The sequence below is a fragment of the Eleutherodactylus coqui genome, chromosome 1 (genome assembly GCF_035609145.1).
Source record: "Eleutherodactylus coqui strain aEleCoq1 chromosome 1, aEleCoq1.hap1, whole genome shotgun sequence".
NCBI lineage: Eukaryota > Metazoa > Chordata > Amphibia > Anura > Eleutherodactylidae > Eleutherodactylus > Eleutherodactylus coqui.
In genome coordinates, this window is record NC_089837.1 from 41,334,043 (window position 1) to 41,360,306 (window position 26,264).

The 26,264-nt window shown below is 46.1% G+C and overlaps 1 protein-coding gene across 1 annotated transcript; it reads right to left on the minus strand.

Annotated features, from left to right (window-relative positions):
• Window positions 1-3,205: 3,205 nt before the first annotated feature.
• LOC136607859 (zinc finger protein 271-like) lies at window positions 3,206-26,264 on the minus strand. The gene is made up of 6 exons (XM_066589068.1): window positions 26,140-26,264; window positions 12,964-13,350; window positions 12,439-12,608; window positions 8,274-8,453; window positions 8,066-8,189; window positions 3,206-5,079 (listed from the first exon to the last, which is right to left on the minus strand). Exons 2-6 carry the CDS (start codon window positions 12,995-12,997, stop codon window positions 3,599-3,601), a joined length of 1,989 nt encoding a protein of 662 aa, XP_066445165.1. The 5' UTR covers window positions 12,998-13,350; window positions 26,140-26,264; the 3' UTR covers window positions 3,206-3,598.

The window sequence follows — 26,264 nt, forward strand, 5'->3', positions numbered from 1 at the left end:
GCAACTGGATATCTTTTACACCAGTGTTCCCTTGTTTCAGAGCCTCGCTTCCAGAAGAACAGTGGCATGTGGCACTGTTAGAAAAAAATCAGTAAAGCCTTCCTAAGATGGGCAAATATTGACAACATATTGTGTGTTAAATATAAGGACAAGAAGGATGTCCTTATATTGACCATAATACACAGCCATAGCAGTACCCCCTGCCCAGTACGAGGTACTAGTACAGAGACCCCCAAGCCAGACTGCGTCCTTGATTACAATAAGTACATGGGAGGGATTGACCTGTCAGACCAAGTACTAGAGCCGTACAATGCCATGCGGAAACCATGGGTGTGGTATAAAAAACTGGCAGAGCGCATCGTACAGATGGCACTGTATAATGCCTACGTGCTGTATTGAGGTGCAGGCCAGGGGGGCACCTTCCTTGAATTTCAGGAGAAAGTCATCAAGGTCCTAATATTTGAGGACCAGGAGGTGGGGGAGCAGCCCAATACTTCTGGAAGTGAGGCCACATGTATTGTACCAGGGCAACACTTTCCCAGTGAAATTCCCTTCACTAGGAAGAAGGGAAGGACCCAAAAGAGGTGCAGAGTGTGCTACAAAAGAGGATTAAGGAAGGACGCAGCATCATTGTGAAACGTGCCCCACACAACCCGGCCTTTGTATAAAAGATTGTTTTAGGATCTACCACACGTCCCTGAAATTTTAATGTTATTATTGCTTTGAACTGTTGGTTTATGTTTTAGGCCGCCTGCAGACAAGCGGCTCGGATCCGGCTGCGAGGATTCTCGCCGCGGGACCCGACCCGAGTGCCTGCAGAGAGCAGCGCGTACTCACCCGCGCCTGCGGCTTTGGCTGTTTGATGTGCTGGCTTACCAGACAGCCGGCGCATGCGCAGACCGGAGCTGGCATCTGGGCACTGCAGCGAGCCCCGCAGAGAAATAGAGCATGCTGCAGTTTGTTTGCCGCGCCACCAAACGCAATCCTATGGCAGCTTCCAAGGGCGGAAATTTCCCGCCGTGGAATTTTCGCCTGTCTGCAGGCGGCCTTACCCTGATGTACTTCGCACAACTTGTACATAAAACCACATGCCAAGTTCTTACCTTCCGAGCTCTGCCATGTGCCCATACAACAGTTTACATCCACATATGGGGCATTTCTGTGCTCGGGAGCAATTGGGTAACACATTGGGGGGTATCTTTTCTCCTTCTGCCCCTGGTTAAAAAAAAAATGAAAATCTAGGCCTAAACCTAAAACTACTTGAAAAATTGAAATTTTCATTTTTAACTCAAAATGTAAAAAAAAATTCCTCAAACCACTGTGGGTTCAAAATGCTAACTACACCCCTTGATAGATTCCCTGAGGGATCTAGTTTCCAAAATGGGGTCAGTTCTTGGGAGTTTCAAATGTACTGGTTCACCAGGGGCACTGCAAACACTACATGGGTTCTGAAAGTTATTCCAGCAAAATCTGCATTCAAAAAGCGCTCCTTCCCTTCTGAACCTTGCCATTCGCCCACACAACAGTCTACATCGACATATGGGGCATTTCTAAAATCTGTGAAGTCCGGGTAATACATTCCGAGTTTTGTTTCTTTGCTAATTCCTGCTGTTTTAAGAAAAAAAATGGTTTCCTATTGAAAAGCTGTAGAAAAATGGCACTGTTTTAATTTCAGATGCCCTTTTCTTTAATTCCTATAAAAAATCTAAAGGGATAATAAACTTCCTAAATGCCGTTTTGTATACTTTGAATAGTGCAGATTTTAAAGTAGGGCTATTCATGGTTTTCTGCTATACAGGCTCTTAAAATACACATCTGAACTGAATTGGTCCTTCAGATTTAGAAGTTTGCTAGTAAATTTGAAAAATTACTCCTAAATTTATATACCGTATATACTCGAGTATTATCCGACCCGAGTATAAGCCGAGACAATAAGTTTTACCACAAAAAACTGGTAAAAGTTATCGACTCGAGTATAAGCCTAGCTATACTCGAGTATATACTGGGTAAAGAAAAAATGCAATACTCACCTCCCAGCCGGCGTCAGTGTCCCCGGCACGATTGTCTCCCCGGCGGTGCGGCAAGCTGCTTGAGAATTTTTCCCACTGTCATCTCCCTGCTCAGCTTTGAATTATCCCCGCTGTGATTGGATCAAGTACCAGCCAATAACAGCTGGCGCTCGCTAAATCAATCACAGCCATTCAGTGATGTCATCCACTGAATGGCTGTGAATGATCGAGCGCGGGCTGTGATTGGCTGACGCTCGATCCAATCACAGCGCTTACCTACACAGCGCTGACGGCGGGCGAATTCAAAGCTGAGCAGAGAGATGACAGTGGGGAGAATTCTCAAGCAGCTTGCCACACCGCTGGGGAGACAATCGTGCCGGTGACACAGACACAGGCTGGGAGGTGAGTATTGTGGGTTTTTTGTTGTTGTTTTTTACCTGACTCGAGTATAAGCCGAGGGGGGCTTTTTCAGCATAAAAAAATGTGCTGAAAAACTAGGCTTATACTTGAGTATATATGGTACTTTGTGGAGTCTGAAAAAGATAAACTATCAGTTAAAAATTATTGTAATATAAAGTAGACCTATGGGAAATGTTAATTGTTAAACATTTTGTGGTGTTTGACTATCTTACTGTCTTACAAAGAGAAAAATTCAGAGTTTGAAAATTGTGAAATTTTCCAAATTTTCAGTAAATTTGGTTTTTTTCCCCTAATAAAGACAAAATTTATTGATGCAATTTTTAAACTAACATAAAGTACAATATGTCATGAAAAACAATCTCCGAATCACATTGATAAGTAAAAGCATTAAAAAGTTATTACCACATAAAGTGACAGATGTCAGATTTGAAAAGTAAGGCTCGGTCCTTAAGCCCAAAATAGGCCATGTCCTTAAGGGGTAAGCAATATTGTAAAAATGTACTAAAATATATTGTTTACAAAATTAATGGGAGTTTAATGTCTGATAATAACTAGAGATGAGCGAACCTACTCGTTTCGAGTAATTACTCGATCGAGCACCGCGATTTTCGAGTACTTCCGTACTCGGGTAAAAAGATTTGGGGGGCGCCGGGGGGCGGGGGGAGGCGTGGCAGAGCGGGGGGTAGCAGCGGGGAACAGGGGGGAGCCCTCTCTCTCTCCCTCTCCCCCCCACTCCCCGCTGCAACGCCCCACTCACCCACGGCGCCCCCCGAATCTTTTCGCCCGAGTACGTAAGTACTCGAAAATCGCGGCGCTCGGGCGAAAAAGGGGCGTGGCCGAGTAGGTTCGCTCATCTCTAATAATAACCTCTCATGTGCTAAAAAACCTTTTTGTTTTTTAGCATTCCCATATTCCAAACAAGAATCTGACATTTTCATGTTCTGTTTCTCTGCAGGGCTCGGCAAGCCAGCACATCAAACAGCCGGAGCCGCGGGCGCGGGTGAGTACGCGCTGCTCTCTGCAGGTGCTCGGGTCGGGTCCCGTGGTGAGAATCCTCGCCGCCGGATCCAACCCGCCCGTCTGCAGGCGGCCTAAGTTCTCTGTCGTGAAACAAAATTTGATTTCATTATAAAACATTTACCACATTCTAAACGAGGACATGGATTTTCTCATGTGTGACTTCTCTCATGTCTACCAAGACTTGATTTATCAATAAAACATTTCCCACATTCTGAACATGAATATGGCTTCTCTCCTGTGTGTATTCTCTGATGTATAACAAGATTAGATTTTTTTGTAAAACATTTCTCACATTCTGAACATGAATATGTTTTTTCCCCTGTGTGAATTCTCTGATGTTTAACAAGCTCTGATTTTATTATAAAACATTCCCCACATTCTAAACAAGGAAACGGCTTCTCTTCTGTGTGATATCTCTGATGTGAAACAAGATTTGATTTTTGTGTAAAACACTTACCACAATCTGAACATGAAAATGGCTTCTCTCCTGTGTGTATTCTCTGATGTGAAACAAGATTTGATTTTTTTGTAAAACCTTTACCACATTCTGAACATAAATATGGCTTTTCTCCTGTGTGTATTCTCTGATGTGAAACAAGACTTGATTTTTTGGTAAAATATTTCCCACATGTTGAACATGTATATGGATTTTCTCCGTTGTGAATTCTCTGGTGTTTAACAAGCTCTGATTTCTGATTACACGGCTTCCCACATGCTAAACATAGAAATGATTTCTCTCCTCTATGAACTCTCTGATGTTTAGCAAGATCCGATTGTAGGATAAAACATTTCCCACATTCTGAACATGAAAATGGCCTTTCTCTTGTGTGAATTCTCTGATGTGAAACAAGATTTGATTTTTGTGTAAAACACTTACCACAATCTGAACATGGAAATGGCTTCTCGCCTGTGTGAATTTTCTGATGTGAAATGAGATTTGATTTTTTTGTAAAATATTTCCCACATTCTGAACATAGATATGGCTTCTCTCCTGTGTGAATTCTCTGATGTGAAACAAGACTTGATTTTTTGGTAAAATAGTTCCCACATGTTGAACATATACATGGGTTTTCTCCCTTGTGAATTCTCTGATGTTTAACAAGCTCTGATTTCTGATTACACTGTTTCCCAAATGCTAAACATGGAAATGGTTTCTCTCTTCTATGAACTGCCTGTTGTTTAGCAAGATCCGATTTTAGAATAAAACATTTCCCACATTCTGAACATGAAAATGGCCTTTCACCTGTGTGAGTTCTCTGGTGTGAAATAGGAGCTATTTTTCCTGTAAAACATTCCCCACAATCTGAAGTGGAAAAAGTTTTTTGTTCTGAATGCATTACCAGATGATCTTTAACTTTGGCTTCAGTTCTAAAGGAATCTCCCCATTCTGAGCATGGAAACTGCGTCTGCCCTGTGTGACTTCTCTCATGTAGAATACAATTAAATTGATCTGTAAGACATATCCCACTTTCTGAACAGGAGTATGGCTTCTCATCTGTACTGTGATGTCCTGGCTGTAAGTGAAGGGTAAGGAGGTTTTCTCTTGCAGAATGCTGTACTATATCTTCATCTTCTACTTTATAATTAGGTGACAACATGAAGTTTTCCTCAGAGTTCTGACTAGGATTATCTGTTAAGATTAAAAATAAATGATTAAAGGAGATGTCCCGCGCCGAAACGGGTTTTTTTTTTTTTCAACCCCCCCCCCCGTTCGGCGCGAGACAACCCCGATGCAGGGACGTACAGACAGCTTACCGGAGCGCTTACCTTGATCCCCGCGCTCCGGTGACTTCTATACTTACCTGTGAAGATGGCCGCCGGGAACCTCTTGCTTCGTGGACCGCAGCTCTTCTGTGCGGTCCACTGCCGATTCCAGCCTCCTGATTGGCTGGAATCGGCACGTGACGGGGCGGAGCTACACGGAGCCGCTCTCTGGCACGAGCGGCTCCATAGAAGACTACAGAAGACCCGGACTGCGCAAGCGCGGCTAATTTGGCCATCGGAGGGCGAAAATTAGTCGGGCTCCATGGGAACGAGGACGCTAACAACGGAGCAAGTAAGTAAAAAACTTTTTATAACTTCTGTATGGCTCATAATTAATGCACAATGTATATTACAAAGTGCATTATTATGGCCATACAGAAGTGTATAGACCCACTTGCTGCCTCGGGACAACCCCTTTAAATACTTTTTTCCCCCCTAATCATAAAAGTAGAAAAACTTATAATATTCCTGATAGGTTAGAAACACACTCTTAGTTTTTTAAGCAGTTTGAGGGCTTTTTTGGGGGGGGGGTCAAAGCCAGTAGGGGTTCCATCAGGAAGCAATATAAGCCTTTTCATTATGTTTCCCATTTGTTTTAAATGTGGTCCTGGTTTGTTGGGCCACCTTCAGCTTGGATGCAAGATGTGATATAGGCGGGGGCATGGAGCCATGCGGGTTCGATATGGTATCCTGTGTCATATGGCAGGGAATTCTTTGATACGACCACCCAGCTTTTCACATTCCAATAATGCGCCCCCCTCTCAAACATTGTTAACTGGGAAAAATCTCTTTGATTGCATCATAAAGGCTTGTCTAGTGGTCAACCAGCTCTAAACAAGCAGAAAAAGAGGTCCACTAGAGACAAGTAACCTTTAATAGGCCCTGGAACCACTTTTAGCGCCTCAGGTGACAAGACCGTTCATCTAATCACCCCACAATTTTAATCATTTGCATATCTGTCTGAGATGTAACTGCATGCTGAGTTTAGCAGCAAACCGACAACTTCTATGTGATTGATTTTTTTTGACAATGAGTGTAGTATCTTATCTGTGGTATATGTGCTTGTATAATAAGCCTTTTACACAAGGCATTACTGCCAATAGGTATTAATCCACTAGGTCCTCATTCACTCATACAAAGACCGTTCATCTAATCATGCCACAACTCTAATATTTTGTATATCTCCCCGATATGTAACTGCATGTCTAGTTTTGCCTTGATTTTCTTTTTATAGACACAAACATGATTCCAGCATTCTAAGGCTGGGTTCCCAAAGGACGGAAATCTCGCGGCCTGGCCGCACCCAAAAGTTTCGAGTTTTCCGCGGGAGAGCTGCAGATTCAAAACCCGCAGCATTTCGCCGCAAGTTTTGGAGTGGTTCGGCTGCTGGCATTCCGTTGTGGCTTTCTCTCCCCATAAAGAGGAGTGAGGCCACAACGGAAAAAAAAAAAGAATTGACATGCTGCGGCTATCAACTCCGCACCGCATCGCCGGGTCCGCCCTGCTGTGCTGCGACGGATTAGCCGCCCCGTGTGGACAAGATTCTTCCCAATGCCATCCACATGGCTGGCTAATCCCAGGAATAAGCCGCAGGCAGATTTGCCACACAGAAATTCCGCACGGAATTTCCGCGGCAAATCCGTCCCGTGTGAGCCCAGCCTAAAGCTTTGTATGAGGGTTATTTCAGATGTCATTTTGGTGCAATTTTTCATCTTGTTGTAAAGTGGACCTACTACACAATGTTTTTCAATTTTATTTAAAAATCAATACTCCTCCGCAAAAAAGTAGTCTAAATGGCGGATCAGTTTCTATCAGCTCTTCTACATTTCCACCACTATCTCTGCTGTAATTAGTCCAATAGGTGACAACTGAAGAGCCAACATCCACAAACAGAGCCTTACAGTGAAAATCCTCCTCGTCTCCTGACCATTACCCAAGTCGTCCTGCTATAATGTGTAACAGAGCCGTCCATTTGTGAGTCAAACTAATAAGGGTCCGTTTCAGGGTTAAACAGCTTTTCACATCACGTTTTTAATCAATTATTTAGTATAGGTGTTAAATGTACAAGAAAAACATATACATTTATCACTATAAAGTCTTTCTTTTATGGTTTTGTAGTTGTGGTTCTTTGGCATTTGAGAAATGCTTTACATTTCCATAGGTTTCCTATAGACTATAGTGTAAAACAAAAAGTGTGTATGTTAAGCATTAGAGATCAGCAAATATACTCGCTAAAGGCAATTGCTCGAGCGAGCATTGCCTTTAGCGAGTATCTCCCCACTCGAGACGGAAGGTTTGGGTGCCGGCGCGGGGGAGCGGTGAGTAGCGGCTGTCAGCAGGAGGGAGCGGGGGGGGAGAGAGGGAGAGAGAGATCCCCCCTCCGTTCCGTCACGCTCTTCCCCGCAGCTCCCTGCCCGCTGTCGGCACCCAAACCTTCCGTCTCGAGCGGGGGAGACACTCCCTAAAGGCAATGCTCGCTCGAGCAATTGCCTTTAGCGAGTATATTCGCTCATCTCTATTAAGCATACATTTCTTCATGGGACACAAAAGTACTTTATGCTATGCTTTACTGTCATACAAAAAATAAAGTGTACAAAAGTAAATAAGGCAAAACACACTCAAAAAATGAACTGTTCAATGATATCTGACCAACTCTAGCCTATTGGAATGTCAAGCACTGCCTTTGAATATTTGTTTTTATTAACACGTATATGCATGATGGATGGATAAAATGTGATGTGAAGCTTGAACCTTTAAGCCTATTTTTTCTGATTAAAAATGCATCCAATAATCTGAAAAATACAGAGTAAGTGTGTATATTATAACAATGTATTTTATATGTCTCGTCTTACCTTGTGATATCGGAGGCTGGTGGTTCTCCATCAGGACATCCTTGTACAGATCCTTGTGTTCTTCTAAATACTCCAACTCCTCCATGGAGAAATAGACAGCGACATCCTGACACCTTATAGGAACCTGACACACACAATGATACCGTCATTACCCAGACCCCTCTAGTGCTGTTACTGTATAATTTCCCAGCATTCCCAGCAGTGTCACCTCTCCAGTCAGCAGCTTAGTGATCTTGTTGGTGAGTTCTAGGATCTTCTGCTCATGTATCGGTAAGTGAGGAGGAGCCTCTGTGATGGGGCTCTGGCTCCTGCTCCATCCTACTGACTCATGGCGATGGCTGTTGGGAGTCGTACCGTCACCCGATGTCTTCTTCACTATTGTGTAATCCTGTGTATGAAGCGAGACATGTAGAGGACTGAACCCAGTATTCCACCATCAACAAAACATGGGAGATTGCGATTCCACTGTATAGAGCAGGGGTGTCAAACTCATTTTCACTGAGGGCCACATCGGGCTTATGGTGACCTTCAAAGGGCCGATTGTAAGACAGTATAGTAAGGGCTTGTTCACACAAGCGTATTTGCGTACATAATATGCAGTGAATAGAAGCCATTGATTTCAGTGAGTTCATTCACATGATGTATATTTTCACACAGCATGACCTATTTTGTTGCGTACTACACACCTCGATAGGCCATTGAAGTGAATGGGCCGTGCAAATATGTGGTGAATACGCAGGAAACCTATGTATTCACTGCATATTTGGGCACCATCTCAGTGGGCCCATCTGCGTTCTTTTTTCCGTGCCTAAATATGCAGGCATTAGCAATTTTTGATTGCGCAAATACACAGCGTATTTGTGCTACCGAAATACCCATGTGAACAAGCCCTAATAGTGACCCCCCCCAGCAGCCACCATTATCCCCCCCCCTCAGAAGCCACCATTAACCCCCCCCTCTCAGCAGCCACCATTAACCCCCCCTCAGCCACCATTAACCCCCCCCCCCCCCTCAGCCACCATTTACCCCCCTCCTCCAGCAGCCACCATTAACCCCCCTCCTCCAGCAGCCACCATTAACCCCCCTCCTCCAGCAGCCACCATTACCCCCCCTCGTAGCTACCATTAACCCCCCCTCTCAGCAGCCACCATTAACCCCCCCTCTCAGCAGCCACCATTAACCCCCCCTCTCAGCAGCCACCATTAACCCCCCCTCTCAGCAGCCACCATTAACCCCCCCTCTCAGCAGCCACCATTACCCCCCCTCTCAGCAGCCACCATTACCCCCCCTCTCAGCAGCCACCATTACCCCCCCTCTCAGCAGCCACCATTACCCCCCCTCTCAGCAGCCACCATTAACCCCCCCTCTCAGCAGCCACCATTAACCCCCCCTCTCAGCAGCCACCATTAACCCCCCCCCCCCCCCAGCAGCAACCATTAACACCATTAACACCCCCCTCGGCAGCAACCACTAAATCCCCCCCCCCAGCAGCCACCATTAGCCCCCCTAAACCACATACTTACCTCCTCCTTGCTGTCTGCGCTGCTTCCCCTCCGCTCACATATTAACATTTTCCACATCACTTCTGCTTATTCAGCAGTTCCAGCAGCCTGATTGGTTGTTTGGGTTGGCTGATTCACCAAGCAACCAATCAGGTTGCTGGAATTGCTGAATAGGGCAGAAGTGTTGTGAAAAATGTTAATATGCCAGCGGGGAGCTGCAGCACTCCAGCTGGTAATAGCTTAGTGGTGAGCAGCGTCGGCACGCCGCGGGCCACATGAAACGAGGCAGCGGGCCGGATTCGGCCCGCGGGCCTTGTGTTTGACACATGTGGTATAGAGTGTAGTGGTGAGAAGTCTGTGTTGCTGGCCCCTCCATAAGTGTCATACCTGTCATGTCTTGTGCAGATGCGGTGTGCAGATTGTCTAGTCATTTGATATGTGCATTGCGCAGTCGCAGCAAATGAAGAGTTAAATGTTTGCATGAGACTGGGAGATGTCTGAAATGTATCAATATTTGTCAAGTCACGTGGTATGCTTGAGATTATAAGTATGAGTGAGTTTAAAGAGGTATTTTGGGTTATTCCTGATCTTCAACGGTTGAATCTGGAGTGGAGTGCCGGCCACATGGGGGTACCTCCAACCCTCATGTGCTGAAGAGATGGAAGAGGAGGAGTGGTTCCTGAGGATTTATATGCCAGTAACCACAGAGGAGTGAGAGCCGGAGAAGAGAGTGAGAGAGTGTGCGTGCGAGTGGAGAGTCAAATTCGAGATCCCCGTGCAGAGGTACTATAACCTAGAGTGTCTGTGGAGTTTCCCTACCCTTATCCTCCTCAGGAGAGTTTCCCTTCCAGGAGCGGTACCTGTCAGATAACTTGGCCTGCAGAACTGGTGTCATCCTGAGTTCCTCCCTGACCTCTTTTGCTTCTGTTTTGCCTGAATGGCCATCTTGTATAATTTTGCCCTTTACAAATTTCATAAAAAGTAATGTTTTGCCAGGCCCTGACCGTTCCTAGGGACCTGAAGTACGTTACACACATCTGCGGCTCATTTAGTTACTGCCGAGGGTCATGACGATGGGTAACGTAACGGTGGCATAACCCGTGACAACTACGCCTGTTTGCATGTTTATTGGCCATCCCTCTCCTAGGGATGTCCAGAAGAGGCCCAGCGCTGCCCTGGCTGAGGCTACGTGTGTCCCTCCGGGAATGAGCCTGGTAAGTGCCGCCATAACAAGCGTCTACCTTACCCTCCCAGCTCCTCAAGTATGCCCAGTGTCCGGAGTCACCCTATGGGATGCTGCAAGAACAATATGACAAAAGTTTTAATCAGCTGGGTGGCCTATCCACCTTTGTAAGAGGGCGTGCAGCGGGAGAGCTCCTTTCTGGTACCAGCACTATTCGGCGCCATCGGGCTTCCTGCTGCACTTTACAGCTTTCTAAAAGCCTCCACAGTCCTCCCCACACCAAGAGGATCAAAAAGAGAGACCTGACTGAATGCCGCAAAGGCTTCCAGCCTACCATAGCTTAGCGCAACCAGCAAAGCCGTGGGCTAAATTTTCAAGAATGCCGGGGTGACTTATCACGGCGGCAGACCGTAGCTGCTGAAGCCAAGAACTGGCACTGCAGAGTCTCCTGATGTTGGAGAACAGTGCCAGGGGAGAAATGAACTACATGGAGCTGGAAGATACATGTGAGTGAGTTCTGTGCCCATCACCTCACAGCAACAAAGAAAAAACTGACAGATCCACAGCGCACCGAAGATCTCACAATGCTCTATCAGAAGGACATGACAAGGTAGTAGCAGGTGAAGTCAGGGCCAAAAAGGTTGATGGACTTCTTTGAAATGAAAGAGCAGGAGGACTACGAGAAGGCTACAGGACCTTCCAAGCCAGAAAAGGTGATGCTGGGAGCAGCGACGCGAGGTGACCCCTTGATTCAGAAATATAGTAAAACGGGCTTGCCCTGATCCCCTGCCCCCCAGGCACCCAGTCAGAACATTAGTAGGGGAAAGAAATGGAGGAAAGCAGGGAGAGGAGACAGCCATGTGCCCCAGCATATGGCCAGAGTCAGGGAAGCCACCATCTTACAACGTTAGCCCCAGTTGCTCTATAACAAATCCAAACCAGCCAAAACACGAAAGGTGAAGGGAGACAGTAGGGGTCAGCAAATAGAGAGAAGACTGGTCAGGAACGCAAGGAACAGGAAACAAACCCACTTATGAAAATCCCCTGTTCTGATCAGGCTGCATCTGAAAATTTCATCTGGGATATAATACTAGCCTTAAGAGGATCCCTAAAAAAAATGACATAGCCTCCCATGACATCAATCGAGGAGTTTAGTGTTATGTGTATGGAGGCTGAGTGGAGCATCTGGAGACCAATTCCACCCTCACCCTCCACAATCTGCCCCACTCCTCCCACTGCACACTTCCCATTTCTAAAACACTCCACACTGCTACAACACTCCACACTCCCCATTTCTCTGCACCTGCTGCATCAACTCCTCCCCTTGTTGCATGTTATTTTTTCTACTTTTTTTTGTTGGCGCAGGCCCCATTACTATTGTTTCCAACTATATGTGCCTATTGTATCATCGGTGGACCCCTGTGTTCTAAAAGCACTGCGGAATAAGTTGGCGCTATACACATAAGGACTATTATTATTAATGCCCAAAGGAATCCAACTATTCGTCAACCATAGGTTTGGATTTCTTGGGATCATTGTTCATGGAAACCTTTATTGACCTTTTTCACTTTTATTAATTTACAAGGTCACAAAGCTATAATGTAAGATTTGGTCATTTTGACCTGTTTTACACCCAAAGTCGCTGTGTAACCCGAGCCGTAAGAACTGAGAAATACAGAAAATGTTACCTCTCCGGTTAGCAGATAGATGATCACTAAGGTGAAGTTCAATATTCTTTTGGTAATCTCATTGCTGTTTTTCTCCATCCTTGGTGGGTCATTCAAAAGTAGGACTGTTTTTGTTTTGTAGGATAATATGAGAGAACTGGAGATACTGGAGGGTTCTAGTACTTCCGGTGCTTTACGAAAAAAGGAAAGACTCTAATCATACGGGGACATCATCATGTGTGATATACAGAACCTCAATTATTGTATTGAGATAGTATAAGGGGAGTCTAGATGGAACATGTACAGTATATAAAAAGAAATTCTGCACTTTTATCTTGCACAAAGAATTTCATGCATAAGAGAGAATTCACAGACATTGTGATGTTTTGGTCGGTTATTCAGACCTTTCTCATATATCTTCAGACTATTGGAAGCCTAAACCTTTTCACCTATTTTTTCCAATTAAAAATGCATCTAATAATCTGAAAAATACAGAGTAAGTATGTGTATATTATAACATTATGTATTTTGTAGGTCTCTTCTTACCCTGTGATGTAAGAGGCTGGTGGTTCTCCATCATAACGTCCTTGTACAGATATGTGTGTCTTCCTAAATACTCCGACTCATCAATGGAGAAATAGACAGCAACATCCTGACACCTTATAGGAACCTGACAACACAATCATACCGTCATTACCCAGACTCCTCTAGTGCTGTTACTGTATAATTTCCCAGCATTCCCAGCAGTGTCACCTCTCCAGTCAGCAGCTCAGTGATCTTGTTGGTGAGTTCTAGGATCTTCTGCTCATGTATCAGTAAGTGAGGAGGAGCCTCTGTGATGGGGCTCTGGCTCCTGCTCCATCCTCCTGACTCATGGCGAAGGCGGTTGGGAGTCGTACCGTCACCCGATGTCTCCTTCACTATTGTGTAATCCTGTGTAGGGAGAGAGACACATAGAGAACTGAACCGTGTATTCCTCCATCAATAAAAGACGGGAGATTGTGTTCCCATTGTATAGAGCGACATATCAAAAGTTTTAATCAGTTGGGTGACCTATCTGCCATTGGGAGAGGACATGCAGCAGGAGAGCTCCAATCTGGTGCCAGCAAAATCCGGCAGCATCGGGCCTTCTGCTGCACATTACAGCTTTCTAAAAGCCTCCACAGTCCTTCCCACACCAAGAGGTTCAAAAAGAGAGGCCTGACTGAATGCCGCGAAGGCTTCCAGCCTAACAAAGCTTAGTGCAACCAGCAAAGCCATGGGCTAACTTTTCAAGAATGCCTTTCTAAAAGCCTCCACAGTCCTCCCTATGGTGAAAAGCTCAAGATACGGGACACTGCAGCCCGATCGGATGCCTTGAAGGTTTCCAGCTTAGCGCAACCAGTGAAGCTGCAGGCTAATTTTTCGGGGATGTACATGTGGCCAATCATGGCTACTGGAGCACCTGAAGCTGAGAAATTGCCCTGCAGAGGCCCCTGACATAGAAGAATAGTGCCAGGGAAGGAGTGAATTGGATGGAGCTAGCAGACACGTGAGTGAGCTCCGTGCCCACCTCACAATGATGTAAAAAACAAAAGACACACAGCGCACCGAGGACCCCACAGTGCCATACCAATAGGGGGACATGACAGGGAAGTGGCAGTTGAAGTCGGGGCCAAAAAGCTTGACAGACTTCTTTGCCATAAATGAGCAGGAGGATTACAAACAGGTCGCAGGACCTTCCATGTAAAAAGAGGAGATGCCTGGAGCAGAGGCGCGGAGTGACCCCATGCTTCAGATGCATAATAAGTGAGCTTGTTTCAGATGCATAATAAGCCACCATATTACAACATTAGCCCCATTCCTCCATAACAAGTCCAGTGCAGCCGCAACACAAAAAGTAAAGGGAAACAGTAGAGGTCCCAGACACAGCAAATTGAGAGAAGACAGGACAGCAACCCAGTGAGGAGGAAACACAAATCCAATTCCTGAACAAGATGGCAAGGAAAATAAAGAAGATCCAGAAAGGCGTCCTGGTGTTATGTGGGGACATCAATATAATCACAGACAAGGACATGGCCACCAACAACCCACAGAGAAAATCACCAAACTATATTACACCTACAGATGTATGAACACTAGCGCCAAAGAAATCTCCTTTTACTTGGCGAGACATCGCTCCTTCTCCAGAATTGATATGTTTCTATTTGAATTCTTTCTGCTCCCTAAAAATTCACCAGGCCTCAATAGGAATAGCAACATAGTCATATAATGGCCCAATCTATGCAGCCCTTAAATTATCCCAAAACATGAAAATCCCTAGAACATGGAGAAATAATACCTATTTAATGAAAATCCCCAAATACGAAGAAACTATATGCAAATCAATTGAAGAGTATTTCCATTTCAATTAATCCCCAGAGATAAACCTATTTGTCCTATGGAGCGCCCACAAAACAGTGATAAGAGGGACGATGATCCATTTGGGTCACAGCACAAAAAGGAAATAAACTAAATATTAAAAGACATGATAACATCACTAGAAAAATTAGAGAACGAGTTAAAGAGAAACCCTTCAATGTCCTTCAACTTGGAACTAATGAAAACTAGAGCCAAATTGAAGGGATTCTTAATAGAAAGCCATGAAAACACTATAAAAACTATTAACAAAACCCACTATATATCAAATAATAAATTCAGTAAGCTGATGGCGATAGGGTTAAACAAAAAAGAATCAAAGCAAAAATACCTCATCTGATAGATAGCAAACTAAATGACAAAATTAGTAACCCTATGAACATAAGTGAGGCCTTCGGAGGGTTCTACTCCAAATTGTCCAATTGTCCCCCCCCCCCCCCAAAAAAAAACAAACCTACAGCTTTCTCTGATTGATTCACTTACCTACGCTAACACAAAACCAACTAGAGTCCCTAAATTTACCCATTACTCCCCAAGAAACATTAAAAATTATTCAACAGTATAAAACAAACAAAAGCACCAGGCCCAGACAGCTATTCTAACGAATACTACCAAATCTTTGGCTCCCAGCTAACTGAAAAACTGACTAAAACCTTTAATATGGCCATGAAAGGGGGAGTCTTTCCCCAGAGATGCTCCAGGCCATTATTGTGGCAATTCCCTAGCCAGGAAAAAGTACAACCTCCCCAGAAAATTTCAGGCCCATCTCACTTTTAAGTAGTGATTAGAGATGAGCAAGTATACTCGGTAAAGGCAATTGCTCGAGCGAGCATTGCCTTTACCGAGTACCTGCCCGCTCGAGATGAAACGTTCGGGTGCCGCCGCGGGGGAGCGGTGAGTAGCGGCTGTCAGCAGGAGGGAGCAGGGGGGGAGAGAGGGAGAGAGAGATCTCCCCTCCGTCCCGCTCCGCTCTCCCCCGCAGCTCCCTGCCCGCCGCCGGCCCCCGAACATTTCATCTCGAGCGGGCAGGTACTCGGTAAAGGCAATGCTCGCTCCAACAATTGCCTTTACCGAGTATACTCGCTCATCTCTAGTAGTGATCTGAAATTATATGCCAAGATTTTAGCTGAACACCAATAAAAAAACATTACCATCCCTAGTACATAGCGACCAAGCGAGATTTGTAAAAGGAAAACAGACCTCAGACGCCACCAGAAGAATCCTGAATCTAATGCAAAAAATGGTCGGCCTGCGAACGTCTTCTCTGATACTCACATTGGTTGCGAAGAAGACGTTTTACAGGATCACTTGAGGATAGGCATTCTCTGTCCTACACAAATTTGGGTTCAAAGGGGCAATCATAAAAGCAATAAAAGCCCTATATTCAGCACTCTCGGCAAGAGTCCTCATCAACAATGTTCTATCAAACACTTTCGAGATAACAAACGGAAACAGGCAAGGGTGCCCCCTTTCCCCACTGTTCTTCAAAATCGAGCCCTACACAGAAGCAATTAGGGGAAATACCAACATAAGAGGTATCTCAATGTCAATCTGACAACATAAAATTGGACTATTTGCGGATGACGTAACACTATGAAAAAGAATATCGTTATTTGTGTGAAGAGCCAGTGGTCCCAAACCTCAGTACGGGATTGAAATTCCCACTAGAGGAAATTCCAAACAAATATTTTAACAGTCTATACAAAAGAATCCAAAAAGACCAAGACTTCTTAGGGCTCCAATCCATTAGCGATATATTTTCTTGCGCTGCGAGAGTGAAAACACATGATTATGAAACGAATGATTTTCAATTATCCATGATGCTATCCCATTGCTTTCAATGGGGTCGGCACTGCTACGGCCCTATTGAAAGCAGTGGGTTGTAGGCAACCCCCACAGCGATGATTTTAAAGGAAGGGCTTGAAATATAAGTCCTTCTCTGAAAATCCTCCCAAGATGTAAAAAAAAGTAAAAAAAAAAAATTTTACTCACCTAGAAGAGTAGTCTGGCTCATCTTTCCAGCCCTGGCAGTCGTTTTCTGTCTTCTGGAGGCCGGGGATTGAAAAACCCCTGCCTCCAAAAAGCGCTGGTCTCATTGGCTGAGTGCTGTGACAACTGTGGCGGCGGATTCCTTCGTCCCCGCCATAGCTCTCACAGCTGTTGCAGAAGTCTGCGATGTACTCCATATGTTTTCAATGGGGCTGACGCTGCTGCCGCCAGCCCTATTGACAATACTGAGCAATATCGCAAAATTCTCTCTGCACTGTGAGGCACTTGCATCATAAGAAAATATGTCACTAGTGGGTAGGCACTAGAGATGAGCGAGCATACTCGCTAAGGACAACTGCTCGAGCGAGCATTGTCCTTAGCGAGTACCTGCCCTCTCGGAAGAGAAGGTTCGAGTGTCGGCGCAGGTGAGCGGTGAGTTGTGGGAGTGAGCGGGGGGGGGGGGGGGAAAGGGAGAGAGAGATCTCCCCTCCATTCCCCCCTGCTCTCCCCCACCGCTCCCCGCCCCCTGCCAGCACCTGAACCTTTTCTACTGAGCGGGCAGGTACTTGCTAAGGACAATGCTCACTTAAGCAGTTGTCCTTAGCGAGTATGCTCGCTCATCTCTAGTAGGCACCCTTACTCTGTTAAAGTGATGATCTTTCCAAAAATACTGTATACTTTCCACTCGCTCCCACTCCTGTGCTCTCAGAAAACTATAAATTGATTTCCAAAGACAAATGATGTCCTTCATATGAGGGATCAAAAGGCTAAGAGTAGCAGCATCCATTATGTATGGCTCAAAGGAGGTAGGGCGGTCTGGGAATTCAAAACCTACAGGCCTACACACAGGCAAACCTAATAAAATAGATGAGGCTGTGCTTCTCCCTAACTGACGGGATTGGTTGGCAATCACTAGGACAACTCTCAAAGGTAGAAACATGAGAAATCTAATATTAGCAGCACCCTTGGCTTCATCCTTCCAAATGCCAGACTGTCCAACTATTAAAGCTTCAGTACAAGCATGGGTGCACCTACGGCGGATTTTGAGGTCTCACTTCCCTAAGAAACGGGCTTTAGTACCAATAAGGGTCCTTGAGTTTCTCTCAGACTGCCTTTCGGTGGACAGATGGAGGGTGGGGGAAGTAATGAACATGTCTGATCTTATGGAGAATGCAAAAATGAAAACCTTCTACAGTTACTCCTCCTTACCATCTTAGTCTAAAATTTATCAACAAGATCTTTATTAAAGAAGTAGTGGAGGGGGAATGGAGTTTCAAGAAAGCTCACATCCTAAACTTGGAGAAAGATCTAAGGGCCTCATATTCTGTAGAGAAGTTTACATGGGCCCACAGGTCTACACTATGTGCAAGTAGTAACTACCAGAAGGTATTATTCACCCTTCAAGATAGCTACCCTCAAATACTACAGATGAGTGTTGGAGACTAAGTAGGGGTCAAGGGATATATTTTAGAGCTGTGGGAAACTGCATTCCCTGTGGCAAGAGGTCTTTAAATTAATAAACAAAATGGCATCAGCAGAGATCTCTTCTTGCCCCAAGCTAGCCATTCTCTTCATTCGTATAGAGAAGATCCGAAGATCCCCACTGAGTTTATAAGGACGGTCAACCACATCCTGCTGACAGTCAAACTCCTAATAGCTAGAAGTTGGAAAGCGTAAGACCCCCTCCCCCATTCAAACACAATCTCACTGCATAGATCATGCAAAACGTTTTTGCACTAAAAAAATAACAAACTAGCTACTCATGAAGACTCATTGAGAGGTTTGAATGCCCTATTTCCACAATAGACCTACAATTGCTAGGGGTGCAAATCTTTAAACAAATTGAATATGGAAAAATATGAAGCTAAACCCACAACAGAGCAGAATAACCTGAACTGTTTCAAGTAAAAGAGCAACAGAGGAAATTAAGTTGAGGTTCCTTTTTTGTTTGTTTCTCCCCTATGCTTTCCCAACACCATCCCTGGTTTACCCCCCATAAATTATCCCAATGCTCTCTCTTCCCCATCCACAAGATTAATTTCGTCTAAAAGAAATATTAAGGCGAATACGAGATCATTTGCTTGACAAGTTACAAGAAAACATAAATGATACCTGCTCTTTTCTTTTTTTTTATATCTGTTATTTTGTACAGCCTATTGGCTCTGCCGGGGAGCTGAAGACAGACAAATAGAATTCCAAAGACATCTATGCGCCTGTTTGTAGCTCCTGGGCAACGATGACAGCCGAAGAGGCACAGTACTCAGCCGAGCTCTGCAGCCCCTTCATTCCAACAATCAGAGGCAGTCTGAAATAATATAAAGGCAGACTAGATGGACCTTGTGCTCCTCCTCCTGTCAGTCTTCTATGTTTCTATACAGATCACAAACTAATAGCAAAAGTCCAAGTCTCCAGGCCGAACTCAGTCCATGTGATCCTGCTGGTTCCTGGCTGCCCTTTCCTCCTCATTACAAGGAGCCTACTTACCATTCTCATTGCTCCTACAACATTACTATTAGCTCATTGGTTCCCACCACACAGAACTGACCATATTGGTAGCCGATCTTCACATTTTCTGCTGTTCAGTTCTTTTGTTCGCCTTCACTTGGAAGGTCTGGAAGCCGTTATACAGGACACTGGATTGTTCTTATTACTTCTTATAATTCTTTCCAATGCAATCTTGGATTCAGGGTTTCCTAGGGGGCTTTCACTTTCTGCCATTACACAACTAAAGCCAGTACTGCAGTATGGGAAGTAGCGGGGTGGCCAGCAATATACAGTATGAGTACCCTGTCAGACATCTACTGACATCAGAGCTGTACAGGCTTCAATCAGGATGTGTTTAGCTTGTTGTTGTGCAAATATAATTGGCTATTTGTAGCCCTCTATTTAGTATCCTATTGTAATGCAAGCCTATATAAATGGCTGTTTATGTTCCTTTATGCTCCATTTTGTATCTTAAATACGAAATGCTTTGAACACTCATGTGGACTTTTAACCTGTTTGGTGTAGGCTTAGTTATCCAAAACAATGTTAATCGAATCAACTACAATTACCAGAACAATGTTAATTGTATTAACTACAATTCCGTTTGTATAGGCTTGTTTAATCTCTGTCCATATGCATTGTATCACCATGAATCTGTTGAGTCTTGTTAATTCTGTGATATCATCATTGTCTAGGGAATTGAGTCTTGTTGATTCTGAACCTGTCATCAATGAAGCTGGCTACTTCAGATGGTGGTGGTGGGGGGGGGGGGTGTCTCAGATTGCTAACATCTTAGTTGCAAAGCTTGGAGTATATGGCATATGACTAAGTAGTTATAGTGTATGAAACAGGAGCCAAATTGTAATGTGTCAGAAGCATTTTGGACCCGTGTTGGGGAATGCCCTCTCACAGTGTGGTTCCCAAGAGGCCCCCTGTTCTCTGACTTTTTGCCATTGCTTCTCAGGCTGATGCACAAAGCAGATAAGTATACTTAAGGCTCTTGGTGATGTATGTATTGATGTAACCATTGTTTAAGAATGGTTTACCAAATGTTTATGCAATATCACCTATTTTTATGTAACTTTGTTTTATTTTTAGCATTTATTCATTTTTATTAATAAATTGTGATTGTTCCCAGCAAGAGAAACCACGTACCTTTAAAGGTGTCCTATCTACAAGGTTACGTGGTTTCTCTTGCTAGGAACAATCACATTTTGCTCTACTGGCTAATGTAAGCCGTGTACCGGGGTGGGCTCCCCAGGATACAGCGAAGTCACAGACAAGGAAAACGTCTCTGTGGCCCACGTGACCACAAACAATAGGTAACCCGACAAAACTCACATACACTCAGCCAGATGGCTGAGGCCCTTGCGCTGTACTCCCCAAAGGGCGCTACTATAATAGACTATGCTTTTACCTAACGGGCAGGCCTGACTCTACCCACACTGACTCTATCCCCCCAGACCCAATACAATATGGAACATGTATAAAGAACAGCGGCTATATAGCCAGGTGAATGTTCTCCAGACGGTTCTTACTGACGGCTGCCTGTGGCCTGCCAGCCACTATGCCGATCTCGCTGAAGTGCGGCCTGACACGGTCCATAACCCTACCTAATCTAACTACAGGCCAAAACGCAGTCCCAAGTGACAATCTGTTGTCGGTACTGCAACTCTGACTGTACGTATGTGGTCCTGCACAGGACCCCCTGGACAATGCTCAATTTACCCCACTGTCTTAGCAGCCTTTGACCCTCTGGAGTTAAGCTGGCCCGCTCTTCAGGCCGAGGCCATATTTTGCTCTGGACCCACTGCTTTACTTTCTTTAGGTCCGGGAAGCTGTTTTGGACTCTCTCCCAATCTGCTAACGTCTTTCCCAACACCATTGGCATTCCTCATGCCACCCCACTTGAATGTGTTATGTTCTGGAAAGTGGGTGCCCTGCCAAGATCCGGGATTTCGATGTTCTCTAGCTCCTCATCACCACTCTGGGTCAGCTATCCTACGGGAACTTGGGAAAGCGCATCCGTATTGCTATTTTCTCTCCCCGACCGACGGAACCGGATACGATATTGGTACTTGGAGAGGCGAGCCATCCATCTCTTGGTGTTCTCCAAGTGTGCTAAAGGGTTATTTTACGTCATCATAGTCACTTTGGCACCCGTCAGGTACTCCGCAAACTTTTCAGTCATGGCCCACACCAGTGCCAAAAGTTCCAACGTATAAGAGCTATAGTTGTTGGGATTGCGCTCCGACTCCCTTAAAGACTGGCTGCCATAAGCAATCACTCTTTCACATCCATCTTGAATTTGAGACAGCACGGCCCCCAGACCATGCAGGCTTCCGTCAGTGAACAACAAGAACGGGGTGTCAAACCGTGCCATAAGCCAGGATCGGGGCACTGGTTAGAACCTTCTTTATCGCCTCAAAAGCTTCTTGTTGCCGTAACCCCCACTCAATGGGGCGATTCTTGGGTCCTCCGGCCGTGCCTCTCAGCAGCTCATTTAGCGGACTAGCCAGGTGAGCAAACTTGGGTATGAACCTTCTGTAATACCCGGCCAACCCCAGAAAAGCCTGCACCTCCCGTAGGGTCTTTGTTCGGGGTGCACCCCCTCTGGGGTAACCACATGCCCAAGGTACTCTATCTGCTGCTTGAACAGTTGGCACTTTTTGGGCTTGACTTTAAGCCCATGGTCTCGCAGCCGTCCTAGGACCTGTCGAAGTTTCTGAAGATGGTCTTCAAAGGAGGTCCCAAACACTACCACATCGTCCAAGTAAATCAATACCGACTCAAAGTTGAGGTCACCCAGACAATGCTCCATCAACCGCTGAAATGTCCCTGGGGCATTAGTCAGGCCGAACGGCATCCTGTTAAACTCATAGAGTCCCATGGGTAGGATGAAGGCTGTTTTCACCTTGTCCTTTTTGGCCACGGGCACTTGCCAATACCCGCTGGCCAGGTCGAATGTTGAAAAGAACTTGGCATGACCTAGGGAGGACAGCGACTGTTCAATCCGCGGAAGAGGGTAGGCATTCCGAAGGGTCTGTGCATTTAGCTTCCGGTAGTCTACACAGAACCGAAGACCCCCGTCTTTCTTCTGCACCAGGACCACTGGGGCAGCCCAAGGGCTCTGACTCTCCTGTATCACCCGGGTTTCCAACTTGCTGGCCACCATCTCTTTCACTTCCTGGTAAATCTTGGGTGTGATTTGTCTGTACCGTTCCCTGATTGGCGTGGCATTGCCGGTAGGGATTTTGTGTTCGATACCAGAAGCACACCCGAAGTCCTCATCATGCCTCGAGAATGCCTCCTGGAATTCCCACAGAGTCCCCCCCAGAAGCATCTGTTGCCCCGGAGTCAGGAACCGGAGATCCACCCCCATCAGGGACATAATCACTCGATCGTTCCACTCCGACGTCGGGGCCTCTTTTTGCTTGACCTCTACTGCAAAGGTCCAGGCTGACCTCTTATCTGGCTGTAGTGTGAAGCCTCTCCGCCGAAGGATGTCCCCCTCAGACACATAAACTTCGGCCAATAGGGTATTTCCAGGAACAGTCAACTCACTGTCCGAAACATTGATGCAGCGTACTGGCACACATCCATCCTTAACAGTGGCAAGAGCCCGAGCTACCAGGGGATGGGCTGATCTTTCCCCTTGGGGGGCAGGCTCGATTAAAACCTCCAACCCATTCAGCTTCCTCCCAGCTCCTACCGGCAGCATCAAGATTTGTTCTCGTCATGGAGGGCTCTTCATCAGGGCCCTCAGTGGTACCTTCACACGCCCAATAGCTTTATCGGACATGGTGCTCTTTTGCAGACTGTAGCTCCTCACCATATGCTGCAAAACCTTCTGAGTCGGCCGATGTGAGGTGGCCCGCTGCCAGTATTAAGGTCCTTCCTTGGCATAAAGATGTTGGTCTAGGTCGCTCAGCACATTCATTCCCAGTGTTACATCTAACCCTTTCCTCGAGGGGTGATCCACCAGTATGACCCCCTGCCTGCCAATATTCTGCCCAAACAGGCGGACCCACATCCAGACTATGCCTCGTACATCCATCTCTCCGTTATTTGCAGCCGTCAATCTGATGACACTCCCATCTTCTGGCTCTATCATGTGGCTGAAGTGTCTCTCAAAGAACTCCAGAGGCATCAGGGTGCACTCTGACCCAGTATCAACTAGGCAGCGTACTTTCTTGCCTTCCATCTCAGCTTCCATAACAGGGCTGTTGGCATACAGATCGCGATCATCGCGTACAGGACTTAGACCTTGATGAACTGCCGCAGGACGCCCTGTTACTGCGGCGGTCAGGAGTTTAACTGCGGCTTGGGCTCCACCAGCATCGGGCACTCTCTGGCGATATGGCCATACTGTCGGCAGTACCAGCAGAGGGGTCCCTGCGATCTCCAAACACTAGAAGGACCTCTGTTGGTGGGCCTACGCACCTGGCTTATCCTTGATGGAGCCAGGAGGGGTGGTGGGACCATTTCTGGAGCCTGAGGTGACCCCGCTTTCATCTGGGACACTTCTACTCGGAGTTCTCTCAACTCTGTCCGCAGGGCCTGGACTATATCCTTCAGGGACTCTGAGTCTTCCGGACCCGATCGACCTTTGGTCACTCCGGTGCTACTTACTGCTTTCACAGCCACAGGCATGGTCTCGTCTTCCCTCTCTACTGCAGCCAGGTAAACCTGGTAGAACGTCAGTTCAGGCGTCGCCCAGGCTATCTCTTGCATCTTGTCCTGCCAGAACTTATTGGATAACCCTATTATGAACTGGTCGCGTAATAGCCGCTCCACCCCCGGAAGGCTCCCATAGCCTCTGGGTCCCGCCGCTGCACTTCATTCAATGTCTCCTGTAGGGCATTAGAATATTGCATCAAAGTTTCGTCCTCCCGCTGTGACTGATTGAAGAACTGGATTCGCAATTGTGCTACCTTGGTGCGTCCCCCTTGAGCTCCTTACAGCAAGGACAATATTTTGTCTAAGGTGTCCCTCTCTGACTCGGGCCGCACCATTGCAGTCCATCTTACGTCACCCTCTAAGGCCCCCAATGCTATTTCCGCATGCACCTCAGAGGTCAGGTTGCACATTTTAACCACGCTTCGCACCCTTTCGGCCCAGTCCTGCAACGTCATGTTTTTCCCGTTGAATTTGGGCAGTTGCTGCATTAATGCCCCAACTGACAAGTATCCTACCTGGGCTAAAGTGACAGGCGCGGGCTGTAATGGCAGTGCTGGGGCACCCTGAGCTGAACCCTGGGCCGGCGCCACTGGATTAATTTCTGCCGCGTTCCCGTCCATAATGGTCGCTGTATCCTGTTGACTATGCCAAGTTGTAAGCCGTGTACCGGGGTGGGCTCCCCAGGATACAGCGAAGTCACAGACAAGGAAAACGTCTCTGTGGCCCACGTGACCACAAACAATAGGTAACCCGACAAAACTCACATACACTCAGCCAGATGGCTGAGGCCCTTGTGCTGTACAGCGCTGTACTCCCCAAAGGGCGCTACTATAATAGACTATGCTTTTACCTAACAGGCAGGCCTAAATAAACCGGCCCCTTGTTACCTATTAATACCGCTACTAAGGAACAAATGAAAAGGAGAGTGATCTGAGTACCGGCGGTGCGGCACAATAGCTTACAAACTTACCCACACTGACTCTATCCCCCCAGACCCAATACAATAAGGGACGTGTATAAAGAACAGCGGCTATATAGCCAGGTGAATGTTCTCCAGAAGGTTCTTACTGACCGCTGGATGTGGCTTGCCAGCCACTATGCCGATCCCGCTGAAGTGTGGCCTGACACGGTCCATAACCCTACCTAATCTAACTACAGGCCAAAACGCAGTTCCAAGTAACTTGGCGCCAAAATATGGTGTCTTTAGTGCACGTAGACCGCTCTGCTGTATGATCAGCCAAAAAGTCTAGACGGATGAGGGGCTCCTCCAGAAAAGTGTGCCGTACCGCAGAGAGCCATTACTCACTTCCTCAGCGGCATCCAGTATTGTACACACAATAGCCCGTCTCGTTCTGGTTGTTCAGCAACGTCCCCGGAAGCAAGTCTTCTCCCATACAGCGGGCATCTGGTCAAAATCTGAATCCGCTGCAGCTCTTGTCCCTTCAGGATACGACCTCCTTCCCTCTTCCGTAGCTCCACTCAGATCGCTCCCCTTACAGTGTACGCAGGCTTTTTATTTTTTCTCTTCCCGTGCGTACGCTGTAACCAGGCAACGGGTGCTCCAATCACAGGCTACTATGGTCCTGTCACCTCACAGCTTGACCAAAATCTTTTCTGTAGAACAGTGACCTCTTGTGGACAAATAATAAAACACACAGTAGTGGACTATATACAGTAACAAGAACAATGTACACATATTGGAGGCTGTCTCACCCTCTCACAGCTAACACGGTGCCAAACCTTTGTTTTCATTTTATTAATAAATTGTGTTGTATTAACCCACTTGTCCTTCTTTAAAGACGCATCCGAACTTGTTGTTTTCCAGTTGGCAAAACACTTGTTCAATAATGCAATAAGGATAGGGCTACCTGGTGACTTCAGCCGAGACACATGGCACTTGGCCTAACACTGCAATATTGCTCTACGACGTTGTAAACTAAGGGAGGTGAATCTGGTCCCAATGCGGCTTACAAGCTGATGTGACCGGGCAAATGTAAGAAATTGGATTACTTGGGATCATAGTTCATGGAAACCATTATTGCCCTTTTTCACTTTTATTAATTTACAAGGTCACAAAGCTATAATGTAAGATTTGGTCATTTTGACCTGTTTCAGATCCAAAGTCGCTGCGTAACCTGAGCCATAAGAACTGAGAAATACAGAACAGTTTACCTCTCCGGTCAGCAGGTAGATGATCTCTAAGGTGAAGCTTAATATCCTCTTGGTAATCTCATTGCTGGTCTTCTCCATCCTCGGTGGGTCATTCATGAGGACCATTTTGGATGAGGACATGAGAG